Source organism: Caretta caretta, chromosome 2 (genome assembly GCF_965140235.1).
Source record: "Caretta caretta isolate rCarCar2 chromosome 2, rCarCar1.hap1, whole genome shotgun sequence".
NCBI classification, from domain to species: domain Eukaryota; kingdom Metazoa; phylum Chordata; order Testudines; family Cheloniidae; genus Caretta; species Caretta caretta.
Window position 1 is genome coordinate 224966224 of NC_134207.1, and position 21724 is coordinate 224987947.

Sequence of the window (21724 nt, forward strand, 5' to 3'; positions counted from 1 at the left end):
TAGGCTCTTCCCAGCGCCTTCCCCCCAGCACCTCCTGCCCCCATGATCAGCTGTTCTTCTGAGTGCAGGAGGTGCTGGGGGAGGAGGAAGAGCAGGGTCAGGAAGAGGAGGGAGAGGGGCTTGGAGGAAGGGGTGGAGTGGGGGCAGGCCTGGGGCACAGCAGGGGTTAAGATTTCAGAGGAACAGCCCTGTTAGTCTGTATTCGCAAAAAGAAAAGGAGTACTTGTGGCACCTTAGAGACTAACCAATTTATTTGAGCATGAGCTTTCGTGAGTACTCCCTAGGATCTGAATAAGTCGGTGCCTATGGCCTCACGCCTGGTCACTCAGTGCTAACCCAACAAAGCCTTTGGATAGTTACTTTGGGGGACAAGCCTGTGCTAGCCTCCACCAAATTTATGAGATGACTGAATAGTCTCCCTGGATGTCTAATTTGTGTGACTCAGTGGGCGCATCACCTGTGGAATGAGGGTGGCACATGGCCCTCACTAGAATATTGTACTTTTGTGTGTTCCTGAAAGCACTAAATGCTGGAATAAATCAGCCCTTTCCAAAACTATACCCCATTTATCATAAAAATGTAAATCAAGTAAGATATTAACTAGAGAACTGTGATTCATCTAGCAGCTGCTCTTATGGGAGTTTTGACTGCATTAGGAGAATAGGACCAGACTAATTTTAAAAACAATGTATTGTCAGGAGTAATATGTTATATCTAAATGTTCTCAGAGCTAGATTCACAAAGGGACTTAGAACTGGATCCACAAAGGGACTTAGGCGTGCCTAGGGGTTTGTCTACACTTACATTTTATAGTGCTCTAACTTGCTGGCTCAAGGGTGTGAAAAATCACCCCCCTGAGCGCAGCAAGTTTGAGTGCTTTAAAGTGCTACTGTGGACGGGCTCTGAGCACTGGGAGCCACACTCCCAGCCCTCTGAGCTGTTCCCCTTGTGGAAGTAGATTACCAGGAGCGCTGGGAGAGCTCTCTCCCAGCGCTCACTCGTGACCACACTCACACTTCAAAGTGCTGCTGTGGGAGCGCTTCCGCGGCAGCACTTTGAAGTTACTAGTGTAGATGTAGCCTAGGAAATCACAGGAACAACACTGCAATACACAAAGCCTGAGTTAGGCACCGAGGCTCCTATAAAATGAATGGGGAGAGAAAGCACTTTAGACAGCAATCCACAAAAGCTAGCATGCTAGGTTGGGCATCCCCTAAACTAGCCAATGGAAAATGCTGACAATAGGGATGTGTCCTTAACTTCTCTCCTCTTATTCTGTTAGGCACCTAAATCCAAGGTGCCTATCTCTGCTAATGATCCACAAACAGGAACCCCTCTCCTATAGTCAGGTGGCTTAGGCACCTAAGTAGATTCTTGTGAGAATTAGGTAGGTTTCTGCCTTGCCTTACACACAGAGGAGGTGGAAGTGCTGACCTGATGACTTTTAATCCGTGGTTAGAGCACCCACCTGGGATGTGGCAAAAACAAGTTCTGTTGCCCCCTCCACCTGGAAGGGGCAGGGGAAGGAAATTAAACAGAAGTCTACCAGGAGACTGCTCTAACTACTGAGCTATGGGATATTCTAACACAGGACTCCCTTAGTCTCTTCTGCTGAAGCTTTTCCACTGTGAATAAATACTCATACTGTGAGATGAGAGTGAGAATGATTCTGTAGCCTGGTGATTAGGGCACCTGCCTGCTGAGTGGGAGAGCCAGTGTCCAGCCCCTTTCTGAAATGAATGCTTTGTTCCCCCCAGGTTTGTGACTCACTCTAGGGCTCTGGCAGGAGATAGGCATCTGAATGCATATAGCGAGGCAGCATTATGCATACTCAGGCCTGGTCTACACGGGAGGGGGTGAGGGGGGTTCGATCTAAATTATACAACTTCAGCTACGTGAATAACGTAGCTGAAGTCAACGTACTTAGACCTATTCACCGCGGTGTCTTCACTGCGGTGAGTCGACGGCTGTTGCTCCCCCGTCGACTCTGCCTGCGCCTCTCGCGGCGGTGGTGTACTGGGAGAGCGCTCGGGGGTCAATTTACCGTGTTTAGATTAGACGCAATAAATCGACCCCCGCGGGATCAATCACTGCCTGCTGATCCGGAGGATAGATAGACATACCCTCAGAGGCAGAACCATAGGCACCTACGGAACCTTTTACCCTAAAACGGTTAAAAGAATGAGAATTACTTGTGGCACCTTAAAACAAATTTATTTGAGCATAAGCTTTCGTGGGCTAAAACCCACTTCATTGGATGCATGCCATCTGATGAAGTGGGTTTTAGCCCACAAAAGCTTATGCTCAAATAAATTGTTAGTCTCTAAGGTGCCACAAATACTCCTCGTTCTTTTTGCTGATACAGACTATCATGGCTACTGCTCTGAAACCTAAAAAGTTAGACACTGAGTGAGTCTAAGTGCCTACAGCATTCAGTGGGAGTTTTGTGAATCACGGTGGAGCCTAAAACTGGGATTTAGGAATCTATACTCCACACTGAAGTGCCTAAGTCTGGGGTCTAAGAGCTTAAATATCTTGTAAACCCCCCCTCAGTTATTTCAAGATCTTTTTATGTGATGTATCCATATGCATCCATCTAGATGTACATTAAGGATAGTACATGAGACATTTCTAACATACATGAAGATATTCTGATTAGGGCTTTTATGGTAAACATTTTGGCCAAGATTTTCAAAAATAGCAGCTTAATTTATATTTAGACACCTTAAGTTTACAGGACCTGTTGGATGCACAGTATTTTTGAAATCAGGCCACTTGAGTGCTTAAATATGGATTTAGGAGCCTAAAATTAGCCTCCTATTTTTTTTAAAAAAACTTGCCCTTTTTTACTTTTCATATTATTTGTCAGTCTGAATGTACTATTCTAATTATTTTATGAAAACAAAGGAAAATCCCAATTCCCTCTCATCTTAATCCCAGGATTTGGTGACATTGTGGAAACCCACTAGAACAAATGTAGAGTTGTTTGTGATGCTGTATTTTTCTGTTATTCTAGTCAAGAAAATCTAGATGACAAAGGACTATACTAAAGAAATAATGAACATCAGAAATAAAGCCAAATCCGGTTTTCAGTAAACAGCCCAAGTAAATGGATGGGTGCATATTTATATTAAAAAATCATAATTATTATAAAATTCTGTTATAATCATTAGTTCAATCTCCTAATGTTAAACAACATGTTGCTTCATATGGTTTCCACACTTACAATTTTTCAGTTTCTGAAGAGATACAAGAAAGGAATCAATGATCCATTCATCCCACAATGTCTGAAAATTTATCAACAAGCAGGAAGGAAAAGAATGAGGATGAAGTCACAGCTGGCCTAAATACTGAAGGACTGAACAAAAGCCCTCAAGAAGTTTCTGAAAGTGATGCTAGGAAAGACTCATTACAATCAATAGAGAATCTTGAAATGGCTGGAAAATCATCAACAAGGTCTCTCGAAAAAAAGGATGAACTCATAATTGGCCTAAATACTGAAGGACTGAATGAAATTCCACATGAAGTTACTGAAGCAGATGCCAGTAAAGACATCTTACAATCATTTGAGAGTTTTCAAATTATTGAAGGATTATCAACAAGTATGTCAAATGAAAAAGAAGACTATGAAAACATAGCTGATTGTCGTGATGATGGAATGATGGTACTCCCCCAAGAAGTTTTTGAAACAGATTCCAAAAGAGACACAATACAATCAGCGGAAAACTTTGAAATAGATGAAGTATTCTCAACAAGTGTATTGCCTGAAAAAAAGAGTGATGAATTCCCAGCTGATCTAAATGCTGAAGGGCTGATGGAACTCTCTCAGAAGATCTCTGAAAGAGATGTGGGAAAAGACACATTATGCTCACTAGAAAATCTTGAAGTGTTTCAAAAATTATCAACAAGTGTGTTACAGGAAACAGGGGATGATGAAATCACAACTGATTTAAATGCTGAAGAACTAAACCAAATCCCTCAAGAAACTGTTGAAGGAGATGCTAAAAGAAATCAATTACAATCAGAAGAGAATCCTGAAATAGCTGAAAAGGTATCAACACATATATTGCATGCGGGAAAACATGAGGAATTTATGGTTAAACTAAATGCTAAAGGACTAAGGGAAATCCCTCAAGTAGTTTTTGAAATACAAACTTTAAAATATTTGCATTTAAACAATAATGAAATCAAAACTTTATATAAAAATCTAGGTAATTTGACAAACCTGGAAATACTGTCCATTGAAGGAAATGGATTGATAGCATTGCCACCTGAAATTTCCCTACTTCACAAACTGAGAGTTTTGAACATCAGTCACAACCAGTTATCATGTCTCCCTAAAGAGTTATCAAAGCTTGTAAATATTAAGCAACTTTTTGTCAGTCACAATAACATTGAAGAATTTCCAGCTGCCTTGGAAGGCCTTGAAACCTTGGAAATTTTAGATCTTGCTGTAAATAATATAAAAACGCTGCCAGAAAACATGGTTAGCATGAAAAATTTGAACGTACTCAACCTTGATTCCAATCAGATCTTAATATTCCCAAAGGTCCTCTGCTACCTTCCAAATCTAATCAAACTCAGCATTTCAGGGAACCTGATTCAGGGCTTACCTAAGGACATTAAAGAGCTCAGGAGATTACAAGTACTTTTAGTGAATCACAATAAACTTATATTTCTGCCTGTGCAGCTTTTTCAACTGGCAAAACTACAAAAACTCAGGCTAGATGATAACAAGTTGGACGTTCTTTCAGACAAAGTTGAGAATTTGCAAGAACTTAGAGTTCTTAGTCTTGCCAACAATTTATTTAGAAGCATTTCAGAGAACCTTTGCAATTGTACAATGCTGGAACGTCTTATTCTTCGTGGCAATCAGCTAACACACCTTCCTAATAGGATGCACAGACTTAAACATTTAAGGGAACTTTGCATAAGTAGAAATCAAATGGATAACCTAGATGAACAGATATCACGTATTAAAGACCTCTCCATTATAGAAGCTTCTGGAAATGCATTAACGTGCATTCCTGTTGAAATAAAAAATTGCATGCAGATAATTAAAGTCGACTTGAGCTATAACAAACTTCCTCAGTTTCCAGTTGGATTGTGTGCACTGGTTGCTCTTAAAATCTTAAACCTCAGTGGAAACTATATTTCAGAAATAATAACTGAAATTTCTTTTATTGAAAATTTGGAGCACCTAGAATTAAGTAGGAACAAACTGTCATCTTTTTCTGAACACTTGTGCAGACTTACAAAACTAATTTATTTAGATTTAAGTGAAAATGAAATAAATAGCATTCCAAAAGAGGTATCTAATATGAAGTATCTCCAGGTACTTCTTTTATACCACAACAAATTTGTCTCATTTCCCAGGGAACTGTGTGCTTTAAATAGTTTACAGACACTTGATCTTTCAGAGAATCAAATACAGTGCATTCCCTCAGATATTTGTAATCTGCAAGTGATCAAAGATTTAAATTTGTCAAACAATCAGTTAGTATCTTTTCCATCTGAAATATGTCATCTTTCATCACTGGAGAAACTCAAGTTGTGCCAAATAAACGGATTGAAGGTAAGAGGACATTGTTTTCTTTAGGCCAAAAAAAAAAAAAATCCTAGTTGTCATACAAATTTCTGTACTGAAAATTTATTAATAGTAGAATTTCTTCTAAGGGGCTGAAAGGGTTTTTGTAATGCACCTACAGTTAGCAAAGAACAGGAACAGTTTGTAAAGGGGCTAAACTGTAACATAAATGGAATTGGCTACTGACTGAAAATGTCTTTTGTAACATTTTGGTTATGAATTGATTAAAATATTCTCAGTAATGCAAATATATATGATGATCTTTCAATGAAATTTCATTAGAAAGATTAGGTCTGATTCTGACCTCACATTTATGTAATTCAGGAATCTCTCAGTTTGTCAATTTTGATAAAAACTGAATCAGGTTGATCAGCAATAATCTAAGTATATTCTATTCCTGTTGCACCTGCAGTTTGGACTCAGGGGCCTCCTATTCTGATGAGGATTGACAAGCAAAGTAACCAATCAGAATTATGCAAATAATCCCACTTCCAGGAATCTTCTGTGTGAAAGGAATAAAACCTTACAATTTCTATTCTGTGTGTTGAAACAGGATTTAGACAACCACAATATTTATCACTGCAGTCTCACTCATTTCAGCACAGATAGTTACACAGGATATTTTACTTATAATAGAGAAAATTGCCTCAGACTTCTGAAGTCTAATTTTCTGGACTGCTTGTTTCTTTTGTGCTAAGGAGCAGAACTAAGAAATTCTCCACTAAAAAACCTGTCTACCTTCTCTTCAGACTAAAATAGCACATGAGTAGTTGTCATGGAGAGAAGTTAGCATGGTGACACTCTACCACCAATGGAAATTGAAACAAACACTGTTATTGTTTCTGAAGCAAGCCCTTCCTTCTCATAACCCAGCACTTATAAATTTTAAGTGTAAGGAAACGCAATCCTTTGCTGAAAAACTGCAGGAGCTCACTCATAAAAGAATATTGGCTATTTTTAATCTCTCTTTTCACCAAAACTTGCTGAATTGGCATTTCACCATCTGGTGTCTTACAGGGCTCACCTTTCTTTCGTATATACGCATATATGACTTCTATAAGGGTACTAAATCCTTCATTTGCAGGGGATTATACTTAGTGATCTAACAGATCTGTTCCATCTTCAATTTGTATGGTAATCCTATTCACTGGACTTTACTGAGAACAATTATTCCTGCCAGAGAAAAAAGAAAAAGAAAACTCATTCCCTTTTACTGTCCCACTGCTGTAAAAGGAAAAGCAAAGAAGAGAATAAATATTTATTTTCATTCTGACTGCAAAACAAAGGAGAGAAAATGTGATTGTTCTTCAGTTTCTTTGAAGAGGGCAAAATCACTTTAGTTACATTTATTAATCAAATAATTAATCAAAAGATTCCCCTCCCACAGTTCCAACAATGCTGACACTATCCCATAATACAATTGTTATCAGCATTGATAGAAATACTATTCTGTTTTATCTAGACAAAATTCTTCTGCCGATTCTAAGCCTATCACCAAAATTCTTATTGGGAAAACAAATCAACATCCATCAGAATGGAAGACTATGAGTTTTTATTGGTGGAACTGAGTTACAGAATATCATTTTATAAGTAGGAAAAATGACTTTTTCAGCTTTTTATGCAAGAAAATATTGTCATTTACTAAATAAGTGAGTAAATGTAGCAATTATTTTATCTATTTCCCAGTTAACTAAACTTCCAGAGGAGCTGTCTAAACTGACTTGCCTCAGAGAGCTGGATATATCTCACAATGCATTAAAAGAAATTCCAGAAGGCATAGGGGAACTGAAACACTTGGTCAGCTTAACTGCAAATAATAATTATATTAATCAGCTTCCCAGATCTCTTACATCACTGAGTAATCTACAACAACTTAATCTGAGTGGTACGTATCAGGTGCCCCATCCATTATTGAAATGCGAGCATTAAAATATTGAGCCAGCGGAGTCTATTAATAATTAGTTAAGCGAACATGTTGAGGGAGAGAGGAAAATACAACTTCCCATTTTTCACGTATGCTGCAGTATCTTTGGTGTCTTCATACTATAGTACCTCTCTCAAGTTTAGCATCTCCTTGCATGTCTGTTGCAGGGACCTAACTCTGTGGAATCGCACACGTGATCTGATTTTACCATCCTATGAATGTGATACTATGAAAGGCATGAGACGCGTGTGAGATGGCAGATATTAAGTATTAATAGTTATGCTAGGTGGCTTCCAATCAGTTACAGAGTTGATTGTTGGTTTTTGTTTGGTGTGAGAAATTCCTGTTATTTTGTGGATAATATTACTTGTTCCAAACTGAGCTATCTGCCTTTACAATGACAGTATATCATCTTGTGGGGACAAACATTTACTTGAGATTCAACTGTTCTTGCTCACTGAGGCCTGTATCCACAAGGCACTTAGACCTCAGCCTTAGGGGCTTAAGTCCCATTTATAGGCACCACTGCTATCCACCAGACTCCTGCTTGGCTGCCACTTAACCTCATTGGCATATAGGCTTTTGCAATACAAGTTTGCTAGGTCCCTATGTTTCTGCCTCTGGGCATACATATCACTGCCCCATTCTAGGCATCTGGAACACCTATCTCTCATCTAAGCCCCAGGGCAATCCATGACTATCCTCTGCCTAAGTCATGTGCAGGGCCTGAGCTAGTAAGTATTCTCAGAGGCCACTGGATCTACATAAAACAACTGGGGGTGTGTGTGTGAAGGAGGCTTTCCCTTTAACCCAGTGGTTAGGGTATTCAGCTTGGGATATGAGACACCACCAGTTCAAGTTCCTGCTCTGCCTAACTCAGGCTTTATAAAGCACAGTGCTGTTCCCGTGGTTTTCTAGACAACTAAAAGTTCAGTGTCACAATGCCTAAGTCCCTTTGTGGATTCAGGCCTAAGTTTCTGGAAGCACTTTGGACTATCAGAGCTAAAGTCTATGAATAGGACCTATTCCTGGTTGTTTGGGAAGCACTGGTTCTGTTGTTGGTAGAGATTCTCAGCATCTCCCTTGGGGGCAAGTGCTAGTGGACTTGGTCTACTAGGGTCTCATCTCAAGAAATCACCTTTTGATGTGACAGTCTCACTAGCTATTGACCTGCCCACAGTCTTCCCTTCATGGAAATATTGACTGAGATGGTAATGGGGCAATGATGGTGGTCACTGGAGTCCTCAGATTTCCTTGTCTTCAGTCAATTGAGTTTTAAGCTTGGGTCTGGGACAGAAACTCTGATGCTGGTGGTCTCCTCCTAATAGTAGAAGAGGAGTCCATCCTAAATCTTTTAGATCTATCTGCTGCCTTTAATACGATTTGCCAAGAGGTGTTGTTGACAAAACTAACTCTTAAGTGTCTCTTTTTTTTGTTTCTTTGTTTGTTTAAAAAGAGGACCCTGAGGGTAGTTTGGGGCAAATTGCTTATTTGCGTCCAGGTTGGTCTCATGTGTAGTACAACAGGATTTACTCTGTCAGCCCTCCTGTACAACTTGTATTTCAGGTCTTTATTAGGGTTATTCAGGAGACACGGTCTACACTGGTTTCAGAATACTGATGATACCCAGCTCTACATCTCCATCTTTTCTGAACCTCAAACAGTTTCTGTATGAGATTGGATGAGGATAATTCCAGACATAATTGAAGTAATTGTCAATAGGTTATGGGGAAGCAAAGAAGTACTTTGGTGCTGCTATTTATAACAGAGTTTCACAATATGGCACTTGTGGAACCTAGGCTGCTCCTTGTTACTCAGTTAACAGCTGTGGACAAAATCAGTTCTTTCCATTTGCACTTGGTGAGATGACTGTAACCATCTCATTTGGTTGTGGGCTTTCACTAAAGTTTTCCATACGTTTGTCACCTAAAGACCAGGCTATTGTAATGTGCTTTTTGGTACATATTAAGACTACGGGGAAGCTAAAGCTAATGAAGACTGGCTGCACAAATGTAAGTAGAATTTAATCCCATGAATAAGTTGCACCTATGCCATGTACTAGACACCTATTGGTTTCTGAATGGGTGTTCCTTTTAATTTATAAAGTAGGGCTGTCGATTAATCGCAGTTAACTCACGCGATTAACTACAAAAAATTAATTGTGATTAAAAAATTAATCATGATTCATCAAAATTTTAATCGCACTGTTAAACAATAAAATACCAATTGAAATTTATTAAATATTTTGGATGTTTTTCTACATGTTCATATATATTGTATTCTGTGTTGTAATTGAAATCAAATATTTTTATTACAAATATTTGTACTGTAAAAATGATAAGAAATAGTATTTTTCAATTCACTTCATACAAGTACTTTAGTGCAAACTTTTTGTCCTGAAAGTGCAATTTACAAATGTAGATTTTTTTTGTTACATAACTGCACTCAAAAAACAAAACAATGTAAAACTTCAGAGCCTACAAGTCCACTCAGTCCTACTTCTTGTTCAGCCAATCGCTAAGACAAACAATTTTATTTACATTTACAGGAGATAATGCTGCATTCTTCTTATTTACAATGTCACCAGAAAGTGAGAACAGGCATTTGCATGGCACTTTTGTAGCCGGCATTGCAAAGTATTTATGTTAAAAGGTTTTAACGCTGGTTAAAAAAATAATGCGTTAATTAAATTTGTGACTGAACTCCTGCTCTGTTTTACCTGCATTCTGCCCTATATTTCACGTTATAGCAGTCTCGGATGATGACTCAGCACATGTTGTTCCTTTTTAAGAAAACTTTCACTGCAGATTTGACAAAACACAAAAGATACCAATGTGAGATTTCTAAGGATAACTACAGCACTTGACCCAAGGTTTAAGAATCTGAAGTGCCATCCAAAATCTGAGAGGGATGAGGTGTAGAGCATGCTTTCAGAAGTCTTAAAAGAGCAACAGTCTGGTGCAGAAACTACAGAAGGTGAACCACCAAAAAAGAAAATCAACCTTCTGCTGGTAGCATCTGACTCAGATTCTGAAAATGAATATGGGTCGGTCTTCTCTGCTTTGGATCGTTATTGAGCAGAACCCGTCATCAGCATGGACACATGTCCTCTGGAATCGTGGTTGAAGCATGAAGGGACATATGAATCTTTAGCGCATCTGGCACGTAAATATCTTGCAATGCCGGCTACAACAGTGCCCTGTGAACGCCTGTTCTCACTTTCAGGTGACATTGTAAACAAGAAGCAGGCAGCATTATCTCCTGCAAATTGTAACCAAACTTGTTTGTTTGAGCAATTGGCTAAAGTAGAACTGAGTGGACTTGAAGGCTCTAATGTTTTACGTTGTTTTATTTTTTGAATGCAGTTACTTTGTACATAATTCTATATTTGTAAATTCAACTTACATAATAAAGAGATTGCACTAGAGTACTTGTATTAGGTGAATTGAAAAATACAATTTCTTTTGTTTTTTACTGTGCAAATATTTGTAATAAAAATAAATATAAAGTGAGTACTGTACACTTTGTATTCTGTGTTGTAACTGAAATCAATATATTTGAAAATGTAGAAAACATCCAAAAATATTTAAATAAATGGTATTATTGTTTAACAGCACGATTAATCACAATTAATTTTATTTAATTGCGTGGTTAATTTTTTTTAATTGCTTGACACCTCTACTTATTTTTAAATTGTATTTTTAATTATATCTATAAAATAACTTAAAATGTGTACGAAATTAAATGTGGTTCCAAGTCAGATACTAATAGAAATGATGGAGTCAAATGTTATTGAGTCACGTACATGATTGTGATTGGTAAACATAAATGCCAAATTAATTAGAAAAATAAAATCATGTTCTTAATAAAAGAAATATTAATCACGTATGTTAAAATTAAGTAAATATGTTTTGAGAGGAGTGAAAAATAATTGACTGAAATAGAATAGATAATGGCAGTAACACAGAGTGTATGTTAGAGAAAGTAAGCAGATTTTATTATATTTATTTATCTCTACTAAAGATAATGTACATAGTATCAGGCTTGTGTTTCTGATCCCTGTGTTAAGGCTCCAAAACTTATAGCTCAAGGCTTGGGATTGGGAATATCTTGCTGTATTATCTCCTGATTGTTCTAAATTTACATGTAAACTTAAAATATGGCTTTAATTGGTGTTTGTATATCTTTTTCTTTCTTTATATACTAATTAAATACAGTGCTTTTCTCTACTAATTTCTAAGTTATTATCTGCGCAAAAACTCGCGTTTTCAGGTGTCTAAGTAGTCCCTGGAATTACGGTTAAAGTTGCCCCCACCCAAATCTGAAATGGCAGCCCTGCTCCTCCCCGCCTGGTTCACATCCCCAGTGTGCAGCTGCCTCCTGCAGCTGCACATGCTCTGGACAAGGCTGACAACACTTAGGTTTGCAAACTGGCTGGGGCCCAGAAGCTGCACAGACCCAGCATCCATCCACCTTCCTGCCCACTGCCTCCTCCAGGTGCCACTAAGGTTGGAGGACAAAGCACAAGGAGTCTGGGTAACGCTTCCTATAGTACATGTGCTCATTAAACCCTCACTTGCTCTCTAGCACTGAGGCCCCGTGCTCCAGATTGACCACAATGTGACGTTTTTGTATTATGGCTGAGTCTTCAAATCTTCCAAATATCTACTTTGCCATGTGCAAATGCCTAATTTTAAAATACAGTACAGTATATTCTCTGATTTAAGCTAGTTAGCTATTAGTATTATCTAACCAGTATTTTTTCCAGATGCTTGCACTTGTTGTTGTTAGTATTATTAGTTTATTTATGTATTGGCTTCATTTTTTTTCCTATTGATTTTCTGTGAATAAATGTTGCACCAGTGAGCTGCCATAGATGATGTTTAAAACCATCTGTCTGTATATATTTTTATTCTCCTTTTGAGGATAACAGTTAAAACACATTTAAGTGCATATTGTTTAAAAAAAATAAGCTCATAAATACCTTTTAACGAGGTATTTACGTGCCAGATATGCTAAACATTCGCATGCCCCCTCATACTCAGTCTCTCCCGTTGAAACGGTTCTGCTGTGGATAAATTACAGAAGAGTGATTGGAACAGGGGGACTGGAACTAGGGGTCTCCCACCTCTCAGGAGGGTAGTCTGACCACTGAATTACAGAGTGTCTGTCTCACTTGCTCTCTCTAATCCAATGACTCTTTAAGTATTTATCCACAGTAGAACAGTCATTGGGACAGAGAGAAAGAGGGAGAGAGAATGACTCTAGTCCAGTTGTTAAAACACCCCCTAATTCTGGGCTAAAATTTTTAAGATGGGCATCACCCCCTCCTGCGTCCCAAGCCCCTTGTCTCTGGCCCCATCCCCAGCCAGAGCCCTCACCCCCCTGCACCCAACCCCCTTGCCCAGCCTGGAGCTCCCTCCTGCACCCCAAACCCCTCATCCCCAGATGGAGCCCTCACCCCCCCCACCCACCCCAACCCCAGCCCAGCGCTCTCTCTTGCACTCCAAGCCCCTCATCCCAGGCCCCACCCCCAGAGACTGCATCCCCAGCCCAGAGCCCATACTCCCTCCCACATCCCAACCCCATTCCCCAGCCCACTGAGCGATGGTGGGGAAGAGCGAGTGATGGAGGAAGGGAAGGATGGAACAAGCGGGGGGTGGGGTCTTGGAAAAGGGGCAGGGCATGAGCAGGGCCTCAGAGAAGGGGCGGGGCAGGGTGTTTGGTTTTGTGTGATTAGAAAGTTGGCAACTCTACTACCAGATTGGGCACCTCATGCAACTGAAGTGGCCAAATGCCTATCTTTCCCCAGTTTGTGAATCACTTGAGGGCTTAGGTGAGAGATAGGCATCTGCATGCCCCAGGGGGAGGGAGCAGTGCATGCGCGCCAAGGTCCAAAATTAGGCACGCAGGGAACTTTTACAGCAGAAAGTTAGGTATTGAGTGAGTTTAGACACCTACAAGGTTTGGCGGCAGCCACGGAGAAGTTTTGTGGATCACATAGTGGTGCTGTACACAGAGTCCACATAGGTGCCTCAGTTGCTTTGAGGATTCCGTCTTGGCTTCCACCATTTGATTTCTTAGCCTGCAGGATATGCTGTGAAACCCAGTTTTTTTCTGGGGTGCTTGGTGTGGGGTTGGGCTGAATGATGTAGTGTGATTAGATTCTGATGATTATTACTATGGTTTGCAAATATATTTATAAAAAGTTGTAGAAATAGCTTGTTATATAATAGACAAAATTATTTTATTTTGCTGTTATGGTTAATTTTTATAAAAGCTACATAAGTAACATATGGTAGCTTTGTATAAATCAAACTAAATATTCTAACAAATAGTGTTAATTAAATATCTGATAATTATAAAAGTATTTAAGGATATTCAGCCAGATACCCTATATTATTTTGCTTTTCTGTGCAACTTACAGTTTTGATACCTTAATTCGATCTTTATTATTACACTGGACTATTAGTTCTTCTGGGTTAGAGTTGCTCACTTTGGTACTCTATAGCTAGAGTCTAGACGGAGACATTTCTTGAGGAAACTCCACCATCAAGTGCAGCAAAGAGAGGACTCCAGAGGCTTCAGGATCCATGTATATTTATAATTACATTTTTATTTATTTTATTTTGTTTCATAGTTCAGTGCTTTATAACAACAATAGATTATTCAAAATTTATGAATTGGTAATTGTTTTCTTTAAGGAAAATTTAATCCATAATTTTCTTTAGTGTAGAGCATATATAAATAGATATTTTGTCTTAAAATTAGGTGACAGTCCAACTGAGAGTTAAGTTCTACTGAAGCCAAACTCTAGTGCTCTACCACTTCTGAAATATTTTATTTCAGTGATTCTGAAAGGGTATAGAATATGTTTTTAAATATGTTTACTTTTATATGCTTGAGGGAAAACCTACTCCCAATTTATTTTTTTGTTGAACATAAAACCTCAAAAACATCTCAGCTACCTGCAATGTGCTGTAGTTGGGATTGTAAAGGAATGTGGCAGTTTGCTTTGAAGTTCTCTTCCCCCAGTGTCCCAATTGAGTGAAGGTTGTGCATCTCTTCCTGCTCATCCACTGTGCTTTACAGTCAGCTGGGCTGCTTAGAAGTCCTGATTTGGAAGTTATTTAAATGTTCCTTGATTAGCATTATGTAAATCATTTTCCTTTTACTTACACCAGTGTAACTCAGAAGTAACTAATTCAGAATTTCTCTCTCTTTCATTACTCTGATCATGTTACTCTTCTCTTCAAGTCTCTTCACTGGCATTCCCTTCTGCACTGAATTCAAGTTTCTTCTCACCCTCAAGACCCTGCTCAACTTCTCTCTTATTTGCTTTTCTGCTTTCATTATTGTTCCCCTCTATTCCTCATTTTCCAAGCCTCCTATCTCTTTCTCTCTCCTCCTGGTTCCTTTGTATTATTCACTCTTGTCTTCACTCCTCTTCTTCCATTGGAGCAGTCTCCTTTTTTTTGTGCCTCTACTAATTGATCTCCATCTCTTCCTTCAGTGTCTCCTGAAGACACACTTACTCCATAAGTGCTAATAATGACTTCTGTAAGATTCCAACTCTATTTCAAACTTTTACAAGCACCTGATCTATTATTTGTGTCTGGACCTTTCTAATTTATACCTACACTATGAACTTGATCCAAAGCCTATTAAAGTCAATGGAAAGATTCCCTATATTGCAAACATCTTGAGGCAGGGACTCTGTGCACGACTGAACTTATCAGAATCAACAAATAATTTTAAAGGAATTTCATTGATTGGTTACTCGTACTGAAATTCTTTAGATCAATATAATACAAATATAATTAACTATTCGTATTTTGTCAGAAAATCAGTTAATATATTTGCCGAGTGATCTCCAACATCTTCAGTCACTGAAGGATATAAATTTTGATGGAAATCCTCTGATCAGACCTCCACAGGAAGTCTGTAAAGGAAAACAACTATATACCATTGTACGCTACCTGGAGAGTGCTGATGAAAGAGATGGTATGTTAAGAACAAGTATATTATAATGCACTATCCTGGAAAACATGCTGTTTAAGTGTTAAAGACAGCCTACTGTAGCAGGTATTAGAAATCCAGTGTTTTGCTAATTTAAGAAGTCAGGTTTTGTATTTGTCATGTTTTCCCTTGCCTCCCCATCCTAATGCTTATGGTTAATGGTAACAGCATTTAATTATAATCTACAGTCTACCTAATTTTGTAGGGATCAAATAATGTTAATGTCAGATGGTGTGTCTCCTGGATTGCACCCCCTTATGGCCAAGCATATAACTTTAGGCACTCCATGCCTCGGTTTCCCCTAATTCACCATCAATATGTTGAATGAGGCTTCTGAGGAGTCTAGTTTATTAACTAAGGCCCAACAAGAATACAAACAACCCTTCGCTCCATCATCTGAGATGGGAGAGAGAGTCAGTCTTAGTTTATCTGCTCCCACCGGAATCCACTTCTCTCCATACAGGCCCTTAACCATCGGGGTTCTCTTGGCTCAAGTACCTTCCCTGGAATCAGGCCTCTTACTGCTACCTGAGAAGAATCCTTCCCTGGAGCCAGGAGTCCACAGAGATCTGTCAACTGCACCTATTCTCCAAGGCAGCATGTAATTCTTGATGGGATGTGCTTCCTGCCACTGTTTGAGAGACCCATTCACTGAGACCAGGCATTCCTGGAGGCCAACAAACTTTAGCTCTTTCCTTAGGAATCCCCTCTCTCTAGGAACACACCTTGTAGTCTGCCTTTTCTGGTGAGCTCTCCCACAAGTTCCATGTCCCTAGGAGCACACATTCTAGGCTCTTTGGCCCAGATCCACAAAGGGACTTAGGTGCTGCAATGCTCAGCATTGCAACGCCTAACTTTTAGGCCCCTAAAAGTCACAGGAACAAAACTTCAATCCACAAAGCCTGAGTTAGATATCTGGATTGCCTTGGAACGGGATCTGCAAAAGCCAGCATGCTATGCAGGGAGATGCCTAAGCTAGCCAGTAGGAGCTGCTGCTGACGGGTGTATCCTAAACCCTCCCTCACCTCTTGGAGACAGGCGCCTAATTCCAGACTGCATGGAGATGTCTATCTCTGCTTCGTGATCCATGAATGGGAAACAGCTGCCTGGAGTCAGGCAGCTGAGGTGCCTAAGGCATTTCTTGGGGGAATGAGTTAAGTTCCTGCCTCGCTCCACACAAAATGGCTGGAAGAGGAGAAGATAGTGATGATGCCTAACTGATAACTTTTAGCTCAGTGGTTAGAGCACTCACCTGTGATATAGGAGACCCAGGTTAAATGTCAGATGGGGAGAAAGGAGACCCCTGTTCAAATCCTACCTCACACTAGGTGCTCTAACCACTGATCTATGGGATATTCTGATGCAGGAGCTCCCTCACTCTGAACTTTAGGTCCTTAAGCATCTTTATTGATCTGGACCATCCTGTCTATGAACCAGCATCCACCTCAGCTGAGCCCAGGTAATCCCTTTCAGGCTTATTAGGTAATTAGCTGCCAAGCAGCCACTTAGGTAACTAACTATGTCTAGTCTGGGTTGGCTCATTCTCCTTTACAGAAGTCTGTAAAGGCTCTGGGTAATGGGCCAGCTCCCCATGACATGTATCAAGTTTATAAGGTTTTTAAGCAGCCTTGTTGTGTTAGAGTCTTGCATACAGTTATTCTTAATACTCAGTAACAAAAACATGGTTAAAGGGAAGTTAAGTCTGCTTAGCTGTGCCCAGTATCCTTCCAAAGTAGAAGTTGACAGCCAAAACCAGAAACCTGGATCCAGGCAATACACTGAAACAAAAGCATAGAAAACCAGGAAATGCAGAGTTAGCATCACTATGCCCCTCTCCCCCACTAACTCTGACCCTCTGGAGATAACAATAGGGACTAGGAATGAAATAGTACCTCACTCTTCCCTAACACTACCTGCCATTTTCTCTGCTCCCCTACAACTCCAAATCCACACACCTGTTCATACTCTCCCACAGGCCCTTACTGTGCTCTGGGCAACACCATTGGTCCAGGGAGCAGGAGTGGCAGGTTTACAGATATCATCCTGGATAAAAAGACTAAGTGAAGGGTATGGCAATGTGATCTCCCTATATGGAAACCTTGGGGCAGGGATCAGAGGAGTTTAAGTACTTAGAACTTCTTTAGAGTTTTCCCAACAATTCTCTTCTTCACCTTACTCAGTTAACTGGCAAATATCTTAGAGAGTGGCATGAGATGGTTCTGCCTGAGTGACCCTATATGGTAGTGATCAAAGGGGGTGGTGTTAAGATTTTGTGGTTTAGGAATCATAATCTTAACTCTGCATTTCTTGATTTTCTAATGTATGAGTTTTATTTGGTTGAATGTATTTCCTGGCTCTCACAGGTTTCTGGCTGCTAATTTCCACACTGTGGAAGGGTACTAGGCAAATGTAGGTAGCCTTACCTCCTCTTTAACAAAGTTTTTGATAGTGGGTTCCATTGCTTTTTGATAAATTGGTAGTATTGAGGGGCTGCAGAGGGGCTTCCTGGGCATACCTCATTGCCCCTCAGCTTCCAGCTCTCCACTCCTTCTGGCCCCTATATGCTCCCTGTGGAACTGGAGAGGAGATGCAGAGGTGGGAAGCTCGTAACCAATGGGTTTTGAATAGAGCTGGTCAAAAATCTGTCCTCAGAATGATTTTCTGACCAACCAAAAAAAAAAAAAAGTGAGAAAATTTGATTTTTGCCAATAAATAAATAAATAAATAAATAATCTGTCAGGAAATTCTAGACGGTTCTTGTCAATTTCACTTTCTGCCAGTGAAATTGACAAAATTTACCCAGAGGGCAGCCTCCCTCCCATCTTCAGCAGCCCAACAGGCAGAGAGCCTCTCTTCCTCCTCCCAGAAGTGGGAAGGGATTTCCATTTTTTGGCCAGCTCCAATTTTAAGAAATGTATCTATCAGCTGGAGACATCACCAAGAAGGATGGGTGAGAAATAACCAGAACTTTAGAGGCATCCTTAAGGTCCATAGCCCACACAAGATGCACTCTTTGTCCCCAGGACCAGGTGATAGGGAGTTCCAAAGCTCTTTCTCCTAAGTAGGGAGAAAGAGGATCTGCAAAAGCCTTAGGTTCACACCTGGGTACTACAGGGGGCTTTCAGAGGTATAAACTGCCCAGTTCATCTCAATGGAGTGTTCTCCTTCCTGGTTGGTGTCAATCCTGCATTTTCTGTGCTATGCATACAGCATGGCTATTCTTGGGCTTGTCTTCATTACTGTGGTAAGTCAACCTAAGTTACGCCACTCCAGCTATGTGAATAACATAGCTGGAGTTGACTTAGTTGAGGTCGACTTACTCCAGTGTCTTCACTGCACAGCATCGATGAGAGACGCTCTCCAGTCGATTTACCTTACTCTTCTTGGAGAGGTGGAGTACCAGAGTTGACCGGAGTGCGCTCTGCTATTGATTTAGTGGGTCTTCACTAGACCCGCTAAATTGATACCTGCTGCATTGACTGCAGCAGCGTCACTCTCCCCGTAGAGAAGATAAGATACTTACCCTATTCTCAGCATTGTTGGTCTCTGCCTGTACCAAATCTGCCTATTCTGCATTCCTCATACTTGTGCATGTACTGTATTTTTTTACATGTACTGAGCCATCATTTTTAAAACAAGTCATTTTGCTGAGGCTGTATCTTGGGAATCCCTTAACCAAATGACCCAAAATTTGCAGTTCAGACTACCATGCACCCTGAAGTGGCATACCTACTTTCAGGCTAATCTGATTATACATACGGATTTCAGAGCACTTTGAATTAGTACATAAAAGATGTGTGTACTGCTTCATTCATACCCATGGCTTTTTCCCAACTCAGTGAGAAAGCCTCATGACCATAAATACAGCCTGAAACAATTGAAATGCATGAACTTATCTATTCATCTCACTGCTGTGTTTTGTTATACAGTTTCACCAGTGTACCAGTAATATGCACCCTGCCTGATTATTCTCAACTCCCCATATTTCAGAGCTGTGTGCCTGTGCCATACCTTGAGCCTACCCAGCTGCAATGTTCTGTGCCTGTGGAATGCACCAAGACTCACTATTCTTGACTCCATGTCCTAGTGCTGTGAGTCTCTGGTCATATGCTGTGTCAGACACATCTTAGCTCCTCACCCTGATCTGAGTGCTGTGTGTGTATTTTCCCTTTCCTCCCCCTGCCAGCTGTCAGCTCTCTGCTATAGTCACAATACTGTCTGTCTGTGCCGGACTGAGAACCTGCCAGTTTTCAGTCCCTCTCACTGCCGCATGTCTTTGCAATAACCAGAGTCTTGTAGCAGATAAGCGGCATGCACAACTGAAAAAAGATTAATAGTTGTACAAATGGTGAATGTTAGATGAATTATATCAGTTTAATTTGATAAAGCATAACACTTGTAATATGTTTATATTCAGGGAAAATTTTGCAGAAGATATTAAAGATAATTTCTGGGAACGTTTCCTTTGAAAATTTTGAATTTTTCTGCCAGAAACTGCAATTTAATAATGCTGAAATTAAATCTCTTGAAAATAACAGGTTAGTTAAAAATAACAACTTACAAAATAGTCTTATGCTTAGTGTAATTTAGTTTCTGTTACTGTTTTTATGTCATGTAATAAACAACTGTGATAGTGATATTATCAAATACGTTATACACATATGCTATCAAAATATTGTACGTAGCATATGCAGTATAATATAGTACATTTTTGAGAGTCATCTGTTTAAGCCTTTGACTTTCTCAAACAACTTCTCAGTAGCATTTTTATTTTTTCTGTTTAGGTCTCTTGTATTGGAAGAGAAAATACTCCAGGCACTGGAGAGCTGGAAAAGTGAAAACCAAGCTCTAACTCCTGCTGAAATGATAGATCAGTTGATCAGAGTACTAACAATGACAGGCATGCATTACCTGACCAACAAAGTAAAAGCTTTAAAACTCTATACACAGTCACTAAAATTCTAAATAGCTGATGCATAAAAAAATCATTTTTATTTTTGAACAAGATGAAAGCTTGTGATATAATTATCTGTTTCTGAAAATATCATCATTCTGAATGTACCATAAATTGAGAGACTGGATGGTTAGTTTCTTATTAGAGATTGGTTTGTAATTCTGTATGTCTTTTCAAAATGTCTTGAGTCCAAAAACGCCCCCCACAAACACTCAAACCTTCAATGCCTTTTTTCTTAATTTCTGGAGTGGGAAAGAAGCATTTTTAATAAGCTAAAAAATACATTATCTGCTTACAGTACACGTAAGATATGAAATCAAGAAAATGATTTTTTTTTTAATCTAAAACTGCTGAATCAAGCTGACTTCTTTATTATTGGGATATCTACCACATTTAAATTCTTCAATAATTATATACTTTTCAAATTCTTTGTTCGCCATTTTAATAGGTTACTTAGGACAAACTTTAGAAGGAGTATGTGGTTATATACTTTTACCACTTGTTTCAAGTCTGTTAATGTGTGTGGGAGGGGAGCTAAGAAGACCGGTTTTGCCTGGAAGTGGCATACCCACACACAGGTATGGGAACCAAGAATTATACAGAAGCCTCAATATAAGATTGGGAGATATGGCAGAGGAGGCGCTGGGGAAGTGATGAAAAAACTGATCTACATAGTGTTAAAAACAATCATAGGGTATGTCTATACAGCAAAGAAAAACCTGGAGCCGGCCCGTACTGGCTGACTCGCAGGGCTCGGGCTGCAGGGCTGTTTCATTGCTGTGTACTCAGCTCAGGCTGGAATCTGGGCTGTAGGCCTGTCCTACTCCAAAGGATCCTAGATCCTGGACTCCAGTCTGAGGCCAGAAGCCTACACAGCAATCAAATAGCTCCACAGTCCAAGCCCCATGAGCCTGAGTCAGTTGGCACTGGCCAACCGCGGGGTTTTTCTTTGCTGTGTAGACATACCCAAAGGCATCCATCTTGGCAGATGACATAAACAAATCACTTTATTTGCTTACATCCACTATCATGTATCCTGCTGTACAAGCAGACACACTGTTTCCATTGCACCATGAGAAACGGTGCACCAAAAGTTTTGAAAACTGTTCTCAGATTTTGCCTGAAGCAGCATAACCACGAAGAAGTAGATGCAGTCACTGAAATAGTCTTTGGTAGACAGTGTCACCTGAATACCACTAGTGGCTTCCTGTGTGTGTACATATTGCTTGATGATACCGTG

General features: G+C 39.8%; 1 protein-coding gene across 1 annotated transcript; it reads left to right on the forward strand.

The window, feature by feature from the left end:
• The first annotated feature begins 3173 nt into the window (after positions 1-3173).
• LRRD1 (leucine rich repeats and death domain containing 1) lies at positions 3174-20648 on the forward strand. The gene is made up of 5 exons (XM_048838125.2): positions 3174-5575; positions 7274-7472; positions 15354-15515; positions 19948-20068; positions 20315-20648. Exons 1-5 carry the CDS (start codon positions 3284-3286, stop codon positions 20493-20495), a joined length of 2955 nt encoding a protein of 984 aa, XP_048694082.1. The 5' UTR covers positions 3174-3283; the 3' UTR covers positions 20496-20648.
• The last annotated feature ends 1076 nt before the right edge of the window (positions 20649-21724 follow it).